At 30.3% G+C, this 16,284-nt stretch overlaps 1 protein-coding gene across 1 annotated transcript; it reads right to left on the bottom strand.

Annotated features, from left to right (window-relative positions):
* Positions 1-7,499: 7,499 nt before the first annotated feature.
* Positions 7,500-8,630, bottom strand: LOC113374664 (peptide transporter family 1-like). The gene has a single exon (XM_026614640.1). The coding sequence runs from the start codon at positions 8,628-8,630 to the stop codon at positions 7,500-7,502; it is 1,131 nt and encodes a 376-aa protein (XP_026470425.1).
* Between the last annotated feature and the right edge of the window lie 7,654 nt (positions 8,631-16,284).

A 16,284-nucleotide genomic window follows, 5' to 3' on the forward strand; every position in this document is an offset into this window, starting at 1 on the left:
CAGAGTAACTTCTGAAAATAATTTGTAAAAGCTGTTTTTCGCAATAAATAAATTGTTAGAAAGTAGGAAACGCATGAGCATCGCACCGATTATGCAAATTTGTATCGTCGTTCGCCGCCGGATACAAATGTATATATATCAAATACAAGAGTCAAAAAACGTGATTCTGGAAAACTTTTACTCGCGTTTACGAAAAAAATAAATTAGCCAAAACACACGCGAATAATAAAGAGACATATCGTGAGAGATATCTCGATTTTAATCGTATTTTATTGCGCTTTTTGCATATTTCAACTTTTTTTTTTTGCAGTGACGCTGCGCAATCAAATCGGCATTCTAATTGTAAAACTGAGACGCAAGCGCAATTTAATTATTTTAGTTACCTGTTTTATCTTTTTTTTTGTACTTTTACTTTGTTATCTCAGAACCACAATCCAATTATAATAGTAGGAAGATAAAATGTATAGATAATAATAAATAGATAAAAATAAATAAGATGTTATAACCTATGAGCACGAGCCGAAAAATATACTCAAACTATTTTCTAATCTTCAATTAATTTCTATAATTGAACCACTTCTCCTTACACCTTAGGTTTTCTTCTTGCGAATGTTAAATCAAAATCAATCAAAATTTATCAAGGTTCGTTTGGTTTGGCAGTTGCTGTCGTCAAAATGAAACTAGGTATGAGTGGCATTTTACATTAAGGCAGGTTGCATGATTTATCTAATTTAGACAGAATTTGATTAGAAATGAGCAAGAACCTATTTAGAACTTCATACGAATCATCAAAGAATCTTGCTCAAATTTAATAGGAATCCAGTTGGAATGTAACATGTTTATGACAAGAATGGAATAGGATTCCAGTAAAAATCTGAAAAATAATGATAAGATCCCAATTAGATTCTAATGAGATGAGATTCTTACCAGAATCCTCTAAGACGAGTGTATTCTGGAAACAACTTATCTGTATGTTTCAAGTTCAATTTTTTATCAAATTTGTTCAAGTTCAATTTTTTAAATTTGATTTTTTTGATAATTTTGAAAATTTTCCAAAATTTTGTAATTTTTTCAAAAGATCGAAATTATTTTGGAATTATTGAAAAAATCGATTTTTTTTTTGAAAATTTTGAAATATTCTCAAATTTTTGTAAGAAATCGATTTATTATTTAAATTGTGATGTTTTTTTGAAATTATTCGAAATTTAGATTTTTTTTTGAAAATTATGAAAAATTTCGAAAATTTAGATTTATTGAAACTTCAATATTTTTCGAAAATTTTGAATTCTTTTTTAATTTTCAAAACTACTCAGAAAAAATTGATGTGTGTGTGTTTTGTGTGTCCGCAATTTTTCATCCACGTTTTCATACAGAGCAAAGAGTGCAGTAAATAGAAATCGAGTTTTTGAGAGAACGGACGATCCGATTTGAATGATCAAAAAAACATTCAATTCGTAATGATACAGAGCTATTTTTTTTATTGTTTCCACAGCAATCAGAACTCTTACATTTTAATGTTCTATAAGCTGTTTTTGTGTATGGCTTATAACCTAAGGTATTGTTATGAGAGGCAATCCATCGGTTCACCATTCTCCTATGTGTGGGGTTTTATATATTAGCTTTTACGTCTAATAGTGTACATATGATTGAATGATGCAACATGTCCACGAAGGACGATTTCCACTTGGAATTATATTGTAATCTATAATCCCAAGTGAAAATTTGACATCAAAGTTGCCTGATGTCAGGCTTGGCGGTGGCGGGAATCGAACCAGCGAACCTGGGACTAGTTGGTGCCAGCCCAAGCTCTAACCGATATCGCCACCGCTAGCCCATACAGAGCTAAATGTACCAAAAATAGGAGTTTTTGAGAGAACTAAACATCCGATTTGAATGATTCAAAAAACTTTCTGCTCGTGTTGACAAAACAATTGCTTTTGTTTTTTTTTTCGAAAATAATTTTTTTGTTGCATATCGAAAATAATTCAGATTTTAATTTTAATTCTGGCTAAAGTTCTAAAGCTCACTTATATACTTTAAATCAATAATTTTAACTTTGATTTTCAGTTTAAATGATTCTTATCAATATTACACAATGTTACAGTATTTATATTAATCTAATTTATTTGAAAACATGCATTTCTACCTAAAATATTTAATAATAAATTGAAACTGTTAGAATTTCATGAAAAATCGATATAGACTAAATAGACGATCCGTGGCAAAGCCCAGGTGGTCCACTACACAAAAAAGTTTGGGAACTTATAGTTTAAAGGAATGTCAATTTCAATTAAGCGCCAGTTTTATCATTTCCTCACATCGACTAATAATGTCCACTTTCTAATTGTATATTTTGAATAATTAATGTTTTGTTCCACATCTGATGTGTTAAAGATTAAAATAACATAACTGTGCAAGTATCAAAATAAGAATGTAACGATCGTGTTAAAAAAACTTAATGTTGTTGTTATTAAATGAAGCTGAGAAAAGATAAAGTATCAGTATACAACATATAAGTAGATTGATTTTTAATTCAACTATTCGATTTCAAGAACTACTTTCGATTAGTGCTATTTATTATAGAGTTGATTGTAAAACAAAAACGAGATGTTAACTTTTTTAAGAATCATTAAACTTTCTTTTTCTACAGGGATTTAATGAAATTATCGAACAAAATTTAATGTTGTAACATTTACTTACGTTTTAAAATATTCATAAAATACATTTAAAACTTTCATACTCAATACAAATTTACAGTTGCTATCAGCTGACTGTTTATAAAAATTTATGACGATTTTTATGAACTTTTTTGGCAATAGATATCATGGTCTATTAACACATACTAAAATGTTATGGCCCTACGACAAATAGTTTAATTTTAAAAATTCATCAAAGTTTAAGAAAAAATTATAGTCAAAATTTGTGTCAAAAGTTGCTTTTGTCATGTGATGAGTCAAACATTATCAATTCATTAAAATTTTAAATAATGACCTACAATTTTAGGGCATACAAGCACGTGTCTGTGCAATATAATTAATACAGTTAATTTAAATGTGTTTGAGAAAATTCTATTCGAAATCGCAATGTTTAGATTTAATTGAAAGCGATAACTTTATTGTTGCAGTAAACTGTTGAAAATTTTATCTAAATATCTAAATTTCCATTTCCATTGATTAAGTCAATACTTACACATTTCGGGAAGTTCATGCAACTTGCCTTAAGGCTTAATGCCACTTTCAACTAGTTAATTAAGTTTTACTGATAAATCAGGAAATTCTTTTATATTTATATCCATTCATCACATTTTATGTCGTAGTAACTATTCAAACTGAGAATTATGTGACAGCCTTAACTAAAGTGTGTATAATTTAGAATTTGCACAGAACATATATTAAATTATTTTACTACAAAATAGAAATATTTTGATGTGCATAAAATATGTGCAAATGACAAATGTTATTTGTAGATATCTTAAAAATCATTTAGTTAAATAGATACAAACTGATGAGCATTTCCAAAAAAGCTTCCATCATATTCTTTATAAAAAACTTTCTTCATGAGATTTTTATAAATGATACGAGTACAATATAAGTTTAATAGATAAATATCAAAAAACTAGTGGTGTATGACATCGTGCTGGAATATCCCGTACCAAAAATGAAATTAAAAAAAAACTTTCAACTTATTTTTGATTTTTTTGAATATTTTAAAATTATTTTTAAAACAATCGTGGTGCGATTATAGTATATTAACTCATAGACATGTAATGTAAACAAAATTTATACCTATTATTAAAATTTCTATAAAATATCTGATAATTTGATGTGCTTAATTTTTTGTCATTTTTATTATGTAATGCAATTTTTCACATTATTAGAAATCACTTCCTAATAAACATTGTAAATCTTTGGCATATTTTATAGACATCGAACAACTAAATCAACAAGCTACTTTTGTCAATCCCTAGAGTCAAAAATAAAATTAGTTTATAAAATTTCGATCAATCAGTTTTGATGTTGATGCCGAATGATGCCACAAACTGCCGATTGACAGTAATGAGAGGTTAAATTTATCTAATAGAGTGTTTTAAGGGTTTCGATGGGTCACACCATTGTAACAGCCTAAACAACTTGTTTTTTGTCGTTTTCACAGGTGGAAAAAAAGTGATTATAATATTATTTGACTATAATATCCAAGAATTTTTTTAGCCAATATGTAAGTAGGTACTGACGAGCAAACTGAGCCCAAACTTCCGGAAGAGTCTAATAAAGTGTTATATCTGGAGCATATCTCTGTACGGATCAGAGACATGGACTCTAGGAAAGGCCAACAAGAACTACCAGAAGAATTAGCGAGAATAGCGGGCAAAGAAGAGACTATACTGAGCACAATCATGAAAAGAAAAGGAAACTGGATCGGACCCGTTCTGCAAAAAGAGTGCCTACTACATAACGTAGTCGAAGGTAAAATAGAAGAACTGAAAGTAACGGGAAGAAAAAGAATGCAGATGATTGATGACTTACGAGGGAAGATAAAATTACAGGGAGCTGAAAGCCGAAGCAGAAGACCAGGAAGCATGGATAGAAGTTTGTAAAGGAAAAATGCATAAAAGTATATAAAAAAGTGTTTAATGGTAATGGTAAAGATAAACAAGGAAGGAAAAGAAAATCAGTGATATGTGGTGTTCCCATATCATGGACTTGCCTTCGGTCAGACTACCATTTATTATTATTATATGCAAGTAACAAAATAGAAAATTATTAAAAAAAATTACGGCACTACAGCCATGATAGCGAGGCCCGTAGAAAAAAAAAAATAGATTTTGCAGACGTACAAAAAAGCTGATTGTACTGGGTGCGCCATTTATAAGTGGTCAATGGAAGTGGTGAATAACTTGAACAATTTTTAATAAATTTTGATAAACTTTTTTATTATCAAATTTAAAGCCTTACAATTTTTGCAGCTAGGTTCAAAAAACAACGTCGGTCAAATTACCCCCTTTATTGCGCAAACGAAACTTCAATGTTTTCATTGACTACATATTTTTGACTCACCCTGTATATGCTTATATCAAAGATGATCAAAAATTGATTGAAGAAGTAAATATGGATTTTTTAATAATTGGCGAATATTGTGTGGGAGTAGTAATAGATATGATAGTAAAAACTCCCATCGTATAAAAAATTTATAAATTTTATTCATTATAAAATATGATTGATATGAAAAATATAAATGACAAGTCCCATTGTTTTTTTTCCTCCATGACTAGCCTGCTTGATCCCCACACGTCACCAATGTGGGAGTAGTGGTGTATATTAAAGTATAAACTCCACTTGTATAAAAATATATAAAATTTATTGACTATAAAAATTAATGATTTATAAAATGACAAGTCCAATTGTTTTTTTACAATCACTAGCCTGCTTGATTTCCCCACAATTGAAATTAATAAAAAATGTACCGTGATGTTACTCCTCGATCGAAAATAATTTTAAATTAGCTCCTTTTTATAATTCCTTACATCATGTATCATTTAATACCGTTTTGCCTTTTGATAATATTTTTTGTACAATCATTTTCATTCAAAAGTTGATCTAACGTTTACTTGAACGCGTGACAGGAAAAGTTGTTTTTAATTACCCGGAAGATGTTTCCTGTTTTGTTGTTATTGTTCTAGTAGCAACAATTTGTTTTATATTAAATTTTATTATTGTCTTTTCTTTTTGTTACGGTGACATCTTCAGCACTTTCTACCTGCTTAACAAGCTTGTAGAGTAAATAGAAGAAGGACTTCTATAGGCGCAAAATTTAAATGTTAGTTGTTTCATTAATATTTTTATTAGTATTAGTATTGTATTAAATTATATGCATTTACACTTTAAAAACCCGAAAGAAATCAAATAAAGTAAAAAACAGTGAATAAATATGTATAATTAATTAATTTAATTAGTGTTGCAAAAATAGTACAAATTAACTAGTGTGTAGTTGTTGGCAAATTATTATTGCCATAAAATCTCTTTAAAATATCTGATAATTTGATAACGGCATTTTTTTTACTTTTTTGGATCTCCGATACCGCCTTTCCAAAAATTTAATCAATTTTTCATTCCGTCACTACTAGTGAAATGTTTTTTAAATTTTTTAAATCGGGCGCTCCGTTTTCTCAAAACGTGAAATTCCGCTTTTTGCTCCGTATCTCCAAAACAGCTAGACCTGTCTTTGCCGATAACCAATACTTTACCAATAATCAGCGCATCTCAATCGAACGTTTTATGAATTAGTAAAATATTTTCAAAAATTTAAAAGATCGTAAGCTTTAGTTTTTTGCGTTTATCAAGATGTAAGTATCCGTTAGCACAGATAGAATTACGAAATTTTAACCTAATGAGGATTAAAAAGCTGTTTACTAATTATTTAAGTAAACGCAAACAATTGAATTTAACCTCTCACCGACCTCGCGTGTCGTCATTTCCCATTTTGCATCATTTTTAAGATGGTGCATTTTCTACATCAGAATTGCGGGATCATTTTTTTCTGGCTTGTTAACACACCTCATATATTGTTTTATTTCTTTTTGTTTAAAAATGTATTAACCTTCTAATGTAATAAAATAAATTTGGTCAAAAATGCCGCTTGTGATTAGAAGAGCAGCAAACGGAATCGATTGTTTTAGATGAAAGAATAAAATATAATGAAAAAATACCACAAAAAGTAGAAAATTACCTTTTCTGTTGAGGTTTGACAAGCATTAGAATAATATACTAAAATACAGTTCACCAAAGCCATTTGAATTAGAACAATGAATTTGCTGCAGCGCAACTGTAAAATTTAAATTTAATTTATTTTGAAATATACTTTTAAATAAATTTTATTAAATTATGATATAGTCGTATGTATAATATAGTCAATGTTCATAAGAATTATTTTATTATTTGCATATTTTCTTAAACGTACTGAATTAAACTATAACAATGTTTTTTGGATACTTTTAGACAATATGACGAGGAACAGATATTTCTCACGTATTTTGATTCCATTTCTTGCTATTCATTATAATTTCTTTTATTCCGGTATCTAAACGTCTTTTTATAGGATGTTAAAGATTTGATTTTTACAAAAAGATCAGTTAATTTTGTTTATTACATATCTAGCAATAAATACAAATGTTGGGAATTCATCAGTATATAACCAATCGATTTCAATTTCTGCTATTCATTATAACTACTATCATTGTGATTTCTAGGCATCTTTTAGTAAGAAGTGAAAGATGGTCAAGTTTTAAAAAATATTTTTATTTTGCTCACAAATTTGGCGATGAATATAAAAGTTGGCAATTCAACTAGGTATAAAACCAAGCATCAGAAAAAACATCTTGAAAATTAATTATTACTATAATTGTTATTTAGTTGTATAACAAGATATAAAATCCAAGAAAACATGCATTTCTGCGAGTATTAATATTATACATATTAATTATAACCATTGAAAATGTCTTGTCTTTAAAACAGAACATTGTTGGTTGATAAAGCACGAAATCTCTTTCTGACTATAAACAACAGTAGCATGCTCAATATAAGCAAAAGTGCATGCAGATAAAGTTTATGATCCACATCTATGCCTTCAATTTTAACTATATTCTCTATTAAAATCTCTACAATGGCGGTAAAGAAATTATGAAATGCTGCAACAATTATCTTACAGGACATCGGCGCTTCAGTATAAATAAATTGATCATAAGTAATACTGAAGTAAATCTCTCCTAGTATCAAAACAGCAGCCTGAGGTAGCATCCAAAGGACATGCACAGAATTCGGTTTCGTTACTACAAAAACTCTTGCTGTGCTGTTGACTAATGTAACCAAATAAACCCCGCCTGGGTCCAAATCGAGTTTCATGATTTTCGCACCATTCAAGTATAAATCATACAACGATACGTCTACTTCATACGTTCTGGTAGGATTATTGATCACTGAATGTCCGGCAACAATGCTTGGTTTTACAGTAATTGACAACTCCGAGCCGTATGGATCTCTGATTACCACGTTGTCCCTAATGTCAGCTCCCACGACAGTCAAGATGGGTAGACCAGACGCAGACTTAAGTAGAGTTTCTTGATAAGAATCAGCAACCGCCTGTCCATCTTCATTCCTTATCATCACCGGTATAGCAATACCGCCATATGTATCTATCGTTTCATTTATTGGAGAGAAGCAGGATCCTCTTATTGAAAGATGTAAAGACTGAGACTGATGAAGAGAGTCATAGGGTACGTGTTTATTGCTATACATCCCAAAAGGATTCACTATGAGGTAGTCTGGTGAAAGACTTTCCGATTGAATGACAGCTGTGCAATTAAACCCATTGAATATCCTGATTTGCAACTCCTTCTCCGTTGGCAAAGGTGGCAATTGTGACTTGATGCAGGTTTCCAATATTCCTGATATCAGGAAAGCAATTGATATCATCAGTCCACCAAAAATCATTCTTCTGAACGTTCTATCAAGTTTCCATGGTTTAATTACATGATCTATGACGTGATCGCATATTGGCATAATTATAATCGCCAATAATGGTTGCATCAACTCGTAATGTTCTAATAGAAAACTAAAAGATCCTAATTGTCCGTCCATTTTGCTGGCCTGGATCATCCATTCATCTACATATCGGCTGTACAGGCCGGAGAAAACTGGAACGCAACAAAAAATAATAATCATATTATAAATCGTTTTAATATCGGTAACTAATTCTGTTCCGTATTCGGGTTCTGCATGGTCAAGCCAATGCGGTCGAGGATTAGTTTTACGATCTTGAATTGAACGTATCATTCCGTTCCATATGCAGGCGATGATATATTTTGAGGTGTGCACCGGTTTCAAAATGGTATAATAACGAGTTCCTATTAGAAAAATAATAACGTTGGCAATTTTCAAGAGCATGCTTATACTGAAAGTCAATACGAAGCAGTCCTCTTCTCCTAGACATGAAACTGATTTCGTTATTAGTGGTCCGAGGAAATTTCCAAGGAGTCCGGTGATATTAAGTAGTATGTATAATGATCTATAGTATTTCATCAGCGCAAGTTTTTCATCTGGCAACTGAAACTGGTTGCCCTCAAATGCGAATTGTACGCTGTTGACAACAAAAGCCAGAAAGATACTGTATGCCAAATGCGTATAATACAATTCCTTGGTTAAATATTGAAGTGACGGGATCGTCATCAAAGCCATGAGTGCTTGTTGAATGATTATTCCAATAAAATTAAAAAGTAATAGGTAGTATTTGTTTCCAAAAGATTCACTGAGGCATGCACCGAGCGGAAGAAGAAAAATGATTAACAGTTTACGACATTGAAGAATTACCGACATTTCTTTTGCATCAAAACCAATTTTATTGATCATAAACGAGTGCATCACGGATGTTGTCATATGAAACTCCAAAGATCTAATTCCTTGAATCACGAAAAAGAAATTTGCTCCTTTCGGTAATTTACTTGTCAAATGCTCTCCCATTTTTTTGCTTTTCGAATATAAACTTCTTAAAAAACTTGCACAAAACACTTAAATACTTTCAATTATAACATATCTCTATGAATTGATTGACTTTAATAGAGTTTCATTTATTATTTCTATTGTCAAAATGACATTTGTTTAACTTCCTGTAGGGTAGTTATAGTAATGAGCCGAAAATCGAAAATGAAAATTTTTGCATATCTTCACGTTTTGAAGGTTTCTGAACATTTTGGCATACCTCAGAAAAAATGGATGTGTGTGTGTGTTTTGTATATCTGCATTTTTTCGTCCACGTTTTCGGGAGCACGGATCAACCGATTTGAATGGTTCAAAAAACATTCGATTCTTATTGATAGGGAGATGTGCCGATTAGTTTTTGGCATAGGCAGGTCCAGCTATTTCAAAGATACAGAGCTAAATTTACAAGAAATAGCAGTTTTTGAGAGAACCAAGCGTCTGATTTGAATGATTCTAAGAACTTTCTGCTTGTTTTAACAAAATAATTGCTTTTGGCACGATGACATACACCACTAGTTCAAATGAATATTGAACGATGTGAAGAGTCGGCACTTTATTGACAAACGTCGTCAATAAGAAACGGCACCTTATTGACAAATTCATCAAAAGAAAAATAAAATAAAGTCCAGGACGAACAAAAGTGTAGATGATGATCGATTTACGTGAGAAGAGAGAATACAGGACATTAATGGATCTGACGCGTAACAGACCAATGATATGGCAAGGCTTATGAAAAACTTTCCACACCAAATTTGGTTTCAAACTTTCCACGCCATGTGGTTGCTGTGCAATCAGGTATTTTTCTCAGGTTGCCAGATGGAAAACCTAACTTAAAAACCGCACAAATGTCAAAAAAACTATCTTAGATAACAGGGTCTTTCTGAGACAGCTTCATAACATACGAGTGACGTTGCAGTTTATGTGTTTAACACCTGAATGCACAGCAAATACATGACATTTTGACAGTATTCAGTATAATTCAGTAGCATAATGTATTGAAGTTGGAACGTAAATGGCCTTGCCATAACATTGGCCGAAACGCAATAAAAAGAAACATGGGCGCGGAGGTTTGAGAAGTAAAAAGTGAAGATAGTAGATTAAATTTGTTTCTTTCATAACAGTTAGATCAGCATCAATAATAATAATAATACAGTAAATCCAGTGCGAATAAATATTGAAGAATTTAATATCGTATTTCTATTTATCAGTGATTATCGATGCAGGGCGTGACTTTGTTACATATTTTATGCAAAAAATCCTACATGTGTTTTTTCTTAGAGTTCGTTAAACTGCAGTTCGCGTGTGTTCTTGATACCTACGGAGTGATAACTCGGTCAATATATCCATCTCTTCTCTATGAATGGTAAATGGCAGTGGCGCAGGAGGAAAATATAAAAAATCTCTATAGACAATGATATTAAAACGATTTATAATATGATTATTATTTTTTGTTGCGTTCCAGTTTTCTCCGGCCTGTACAGCCGATATGTAGATAAATGGATGACCCAGGCCAGCAAAATGGACGGACAATTAGGATCTTTTAATTTTCTATTAGAACATTTCGAGTTGATTATACCAATATGTGATCACGTCATAGATCATGTAATTATTCCATGGAAACTTGACAGAACGTTCAGAAGAATGATTTTTGGTGGACTGATTATAGCAATTGCTTTCCTGATATCAGGAATATTGGAAACCTGCGTCAAGTCACATTTGCCACCTTTGCCAACGGAGAAAGAATTGCAAATCAGGGTGTTCAATGGGTTCAACAGCTGTACAATTAGCTGTTGTTCAATCGGATAGTCTTTCTATAGTAATTAGAATACTCATTTTCAGATAAACAAAATGCGTATTTAATATGTATATCAATATTTGTTTCTGAGACAAAATTATTTCCTATTCCAAAATCCATCTTATGTAGAAGTCTAAAATTGACGGAAGATTGATAGATATATGAATCTTATAGCTTGGTTGTTAATCAATTCAGGCATATTTAATTATTGTTAAATTTCCCGAAGGAGAACTTAACGTTTCTGCCAGAAAATCTGGTTGGCCATAATTTTATTTGGTTGGCTTACTATATGTAATGTTATTCTGAATCGGTTCCAAAATTGGAAGAAGCATGTATGTATGGCAGCCAAAATTAGACCTTTCATTGACGTCTTTCCAAAAACGACCGCAATTTTCACTGATTTCCAAAATTTAGAAGCTATTTGGTGAAACTCCAAAGTTGTCCTGTTGATTAATGCATTATTTCATATAGTTCAAAATAATTCGCCAACGTTTATGAAGAGCAAAATTGTTTATATCTGCATCGTACATGTATTTTTGAAGTTAATAAATTTTTAGGAGTATGTATCTTATTTAAAATAAGACCGATATATTAATATAAAATACATTAATGCAAAATACATTTTAAATTGTGTCAGTTATGACTAGAAATGGTTGGAAAATATTGTTTAAGACTAACCACAAGCTGATATAGTGTCTAATTAATCATACTTCTAATCACAAAAGAACTAGCAATTTAACCCTTTCCACTCGCGTATTGCGAGATTGATATATTTATATGTATATTGCCGCCGCCGGTATTCGAGTGGCAAGGGTTGAAATATATTGTTATGTTATTGCACTGTAAGTGAAATAAATTGATGATGAAAACCTGTATGTCTATAATTTTAATAAGTCTCATTGTTTAGTATTTTAGATGTAATTTTCTCATTTTAGTAAAAAAATTTAGACATAATATTATAAAACTGTATAAAGTCGATTGGAGTATAAATAAATAAATAAATAAATAATATTAAAATAGATCATTTAATATGTATATCAAATCGACGTCACTGAATCTTTGCAACTTTGCGTTCGTTGATCGCATGCTACAGATATACATATATAATCATGATTATATATATATATATATATATATATATAACGGTCCAAGAATAATCGCGTATCTCAAACAACTATAGATGTTCGATATCGAAACTATTTGAAAAATGATTAACAAATAATCTGTATTCACTGTTACTCACATGATCGACAATTATTAGCAAATCACGAATTGGAATTATATATTGGTAACTTGTTAACAATGCATAAATATTTCATTGCATTTATTAGATAGAGTCTTATACAAAAAAAATCTCTTTATTAATGTCGATTAACTAAAACCCATAATTAAAATCACTCTCATTGAAAACAAAATTTAGATTAAATATTAGAAAAGTGGGGTTTCTACGTGGCATCAGTAGAAAAAGTTTTCCAAGTTCGATATCAACCTTGCTCAGTCTAATAGCAAGCAGTAGTATTGGCGGTTTTCACTTAAAAATGAGTTCTAAAATATGTTTACAGGAGTAAATAGCCCCCATATGGCATTTCTGCATTAAATTAATATCAGTATTAAAAAAGTTCTAATAGTGATGATGCACCAAATATAGATAGATCAACAACATCACGTGTTGTGGACATCATAGAACTCTGAAGTTCTGATTGCAGTTCAAAATTATATAAAAACTAGTTGAAAGTGGCATCGAGCCTTAAAGCAAACTGCTAGAACTTCGCGTACAAAAAACTAAAATTTTCAAAAAAAACTTTAAAAAGTTGTCCAAAACTTCGAAAAAAATCAAATTTTTGAGAATTTTGAAAATTTTGGAAAAAAATTGACTTTAAATTTAATTTTTTTTGAAAATTTTTAACTTTTTTATAAAGCAATCGCGCTGCATAGCTGTTTTAGAGTCGAAATATCGAAGAGCATAAACGCCGCGTCGTAGTCTAACGTGTGAACATTGGTACAGAACCCATAATTGTACACAAAATTAGAACGTATTATTATAATCTCTAAAAAATTTGATGTGCATATGTCCAATGATTTATTTTTGACCGCTAAATGGCATTATTTTTTACTTTATCGAATCTCCGGAAACCCTAGATCTGCCTACTGAAACATTTCACCAGTCAATAGAAATAAAATGTTTTTTTGAATTATTCAAATCGGACGCTCCGTTCTCTCAAAAACAGAAAAACTTTTTTGGCACTTTTTGCCAATCTTCAAAACGGCTAGACCTGCCTTTGCCAAAAACTAATCAACACGTCTCTTCATCAATAGAACGGAATATATTTTGAACCATTCAAATCGGTTGATCCGTGTTCTCAAAATCGTTGACGAAAATTTGTATCCGCACATACATACCCACACCCACTGTGCACTGTGATGAGATCACACACTGTGTGAGAAACAATGGATGTATATGTGTTTGACACACACATACATACAATTTTTCTAAGATATGCCAAAATATTTAGAAACCTCTGAAACGTAAATGTTTTGCTATTACTATAACTTACCCTACGCGAAGTTAAATACAAGTTAAGGTGTAAAATATATATTTAATTGTTAAATCTCTACAACATGTGACAAGAATCCTGCTAACAATATATAAATATATCATTTTGCAATTGATTTAATTAATATAATTGTATTTATTTGTTATTCAATATTATGTATAAATGATTAAATTCATTGCAATCAGCAAGTTTCAACATTGTTTTCAATCATTTTTAACTAACGCGCTATGTATATTATGCAAATTTATATTATTAGTCATGTGAATATGTATAATTTGAATGTAACGTAAATATTGTTATTTATTAAAACTATATCTTAATAAATTAAATCAATTATGTGGAATATTCAATAAATACTAATCCGTCTCGCACGAATTTTAAGTTTCACACTTTTTATACACTAGTATGAAAATACTCATACACCTACCTACGTTACCGTACGTATTCAATAAGTCTGTAATTTAAACGCATCGCTGAGTTTCTAATGAATAAAATGCAAAAAATCACCGTAGGTAAATTAGTTTATTGATATCAACTTTCTATTATAGTGATATTGATGTAGTAACAATAAAAAAATCGATATGCACACGGTCGATGAAGGAAACGACCATTCTGACCTTGCGCTTTCAAAACGACCAGACGTAGACTAATTGGTGGCATATACAGCAGTTAGATGGATCGGTAACTTTCACGGAGAAAGATTGAAATTTTTATAAAAATATAGAAACTATAAATAATAGAAAATATAGAAATATGTATATATAATATATATACATATTTTTATATTTTCTAGGGTGATCCTTAATATGGACATTTTCGAATTTCTTGCTCCCAAGGGCTCAATTGGTTCCAAATTGATAAAAAACAATTCTCTGAAAGTTTTAACTCTTAATATTGTCTTTTAGATAGAGCGCAATTCAATCAAAGTTTTGCATGGAATAGCATGAAAAAAATTTCAAAAATTTTGTAGAGCGTCGAATTTTCAATAAAAAATGACACGAATTTTCACTTTTAATTAATTTGTCGCTAAGTTATACCTAAAAATTTTTTTTTTAATTTTCAAAATTTTTTCCATGCTATTTCCATACGACGTTTGATTGAATTGCGCACTATCTAAAAGTTGATATTAAGAGCTAAAACTTTCAGAGAATTATTTTTTATCAATTTGGAACCATTTGAGCCCTTGGGAGCAAGGAAATTCGAAAAAGTACATATTAAGGACCACCCTAATATATATATATATATATATATATATATATATATATATCTTCTTATATATAAAAATGGAGCTCAATAAAGTGATTCGCTAAAACTCGAAAACGGCTAAACCGATTTTGCGAGTCTTAGTCTTTAAAAATTTGTCCTAATCAGTAGGTTGTCGAAAAGGTGAGATTATTTCAAAATCGCGTAGAAACTTTACATTTTTAATTTGAAATTTTTGTAAAGGCGTGATTTAAATAAAACAATGAACGGTGGCTAATACGTCAAATGTCAAACGTTTTTGACGGATGATGTTCAATTACGTTTAATAGGATGTTTTACGTAAATTGTTATTTAATTATGATTAAATTAAAGTAAGTAGTTTTGTTCGTAGTTATATTTATACACAAAAACTTAAGTTTTTTAAAGTTTAAAAAAACTTTAATCATTTTTACAAAAAATAATTTTTGGTACGGAAAGTTCCAGCAATTTGTCTTAAGACACGATACCATACACCACTAGTTTTTATTACCACTATAAAAGCTTACACCTAGGTGGTAAAAAGGGCCAATAACCAATTAGATAAGAAAAGTACCTTAAAGACTAATAAGTCATAAGATCACAAGATTTTAATAAATAATATTCTGATAAAATCATCAGGTATCCAATTAATTACTTTATATATATGTTGATTTAGAAGCAATGCACATATGATGCAATAAACAATAAACCTATTATATAAATTCTGGATATAAAAATGCAACATCTACAACAACAATATTATATATATCGTGTATATTGTGGTTTACATAATAACTTCTGGAAATGCCTTTTCTTCCGTGTAGAATATAAATTGCTACGAAAGAATGATGCCGACATTAGATATGGTCAAATGTTCTTCCATCATCAAACGAAATGTCAGATCGGAAAATGATGGCGGATTCATATACAAGAAGATTTAGATTTGCATTCGTTAAAGTAAAAGTAAAATATAGGAATTGTATAATTGTGGAGAAAAAATCAATAGTAAAACAAGACTGAATTTCTAGAAGGGTTGACGTACCAGAAAATTTGCTGGACCTTATTGATGATTCGTATTAGTTCATGAAAATTTGTCTTAAAGTTGACAAACATCATTTATGGCCATAATCCTGAACTTTTATAAACAGCATGATTTGTTTAAACGTTGAAATTAGCTAGTGATGTA

This window comes from Ctenocephalides felis, unplaced genomic scaffold (genome assembly GCF_003426905.1).
Source record: "Ctenocephalides felis isolate EL2017-DRISC unplaced genomic scaffold, ASM342690v1 CF-g0.4_SCAFFOLD_01886, whole genome shotgun sequence".
NCBI lineage: Eukaryota > Metazoa > Arthropoda > Insecta > Siphonaptera > Pulicidae > Ctenocephalides > Ctenocephalides felis.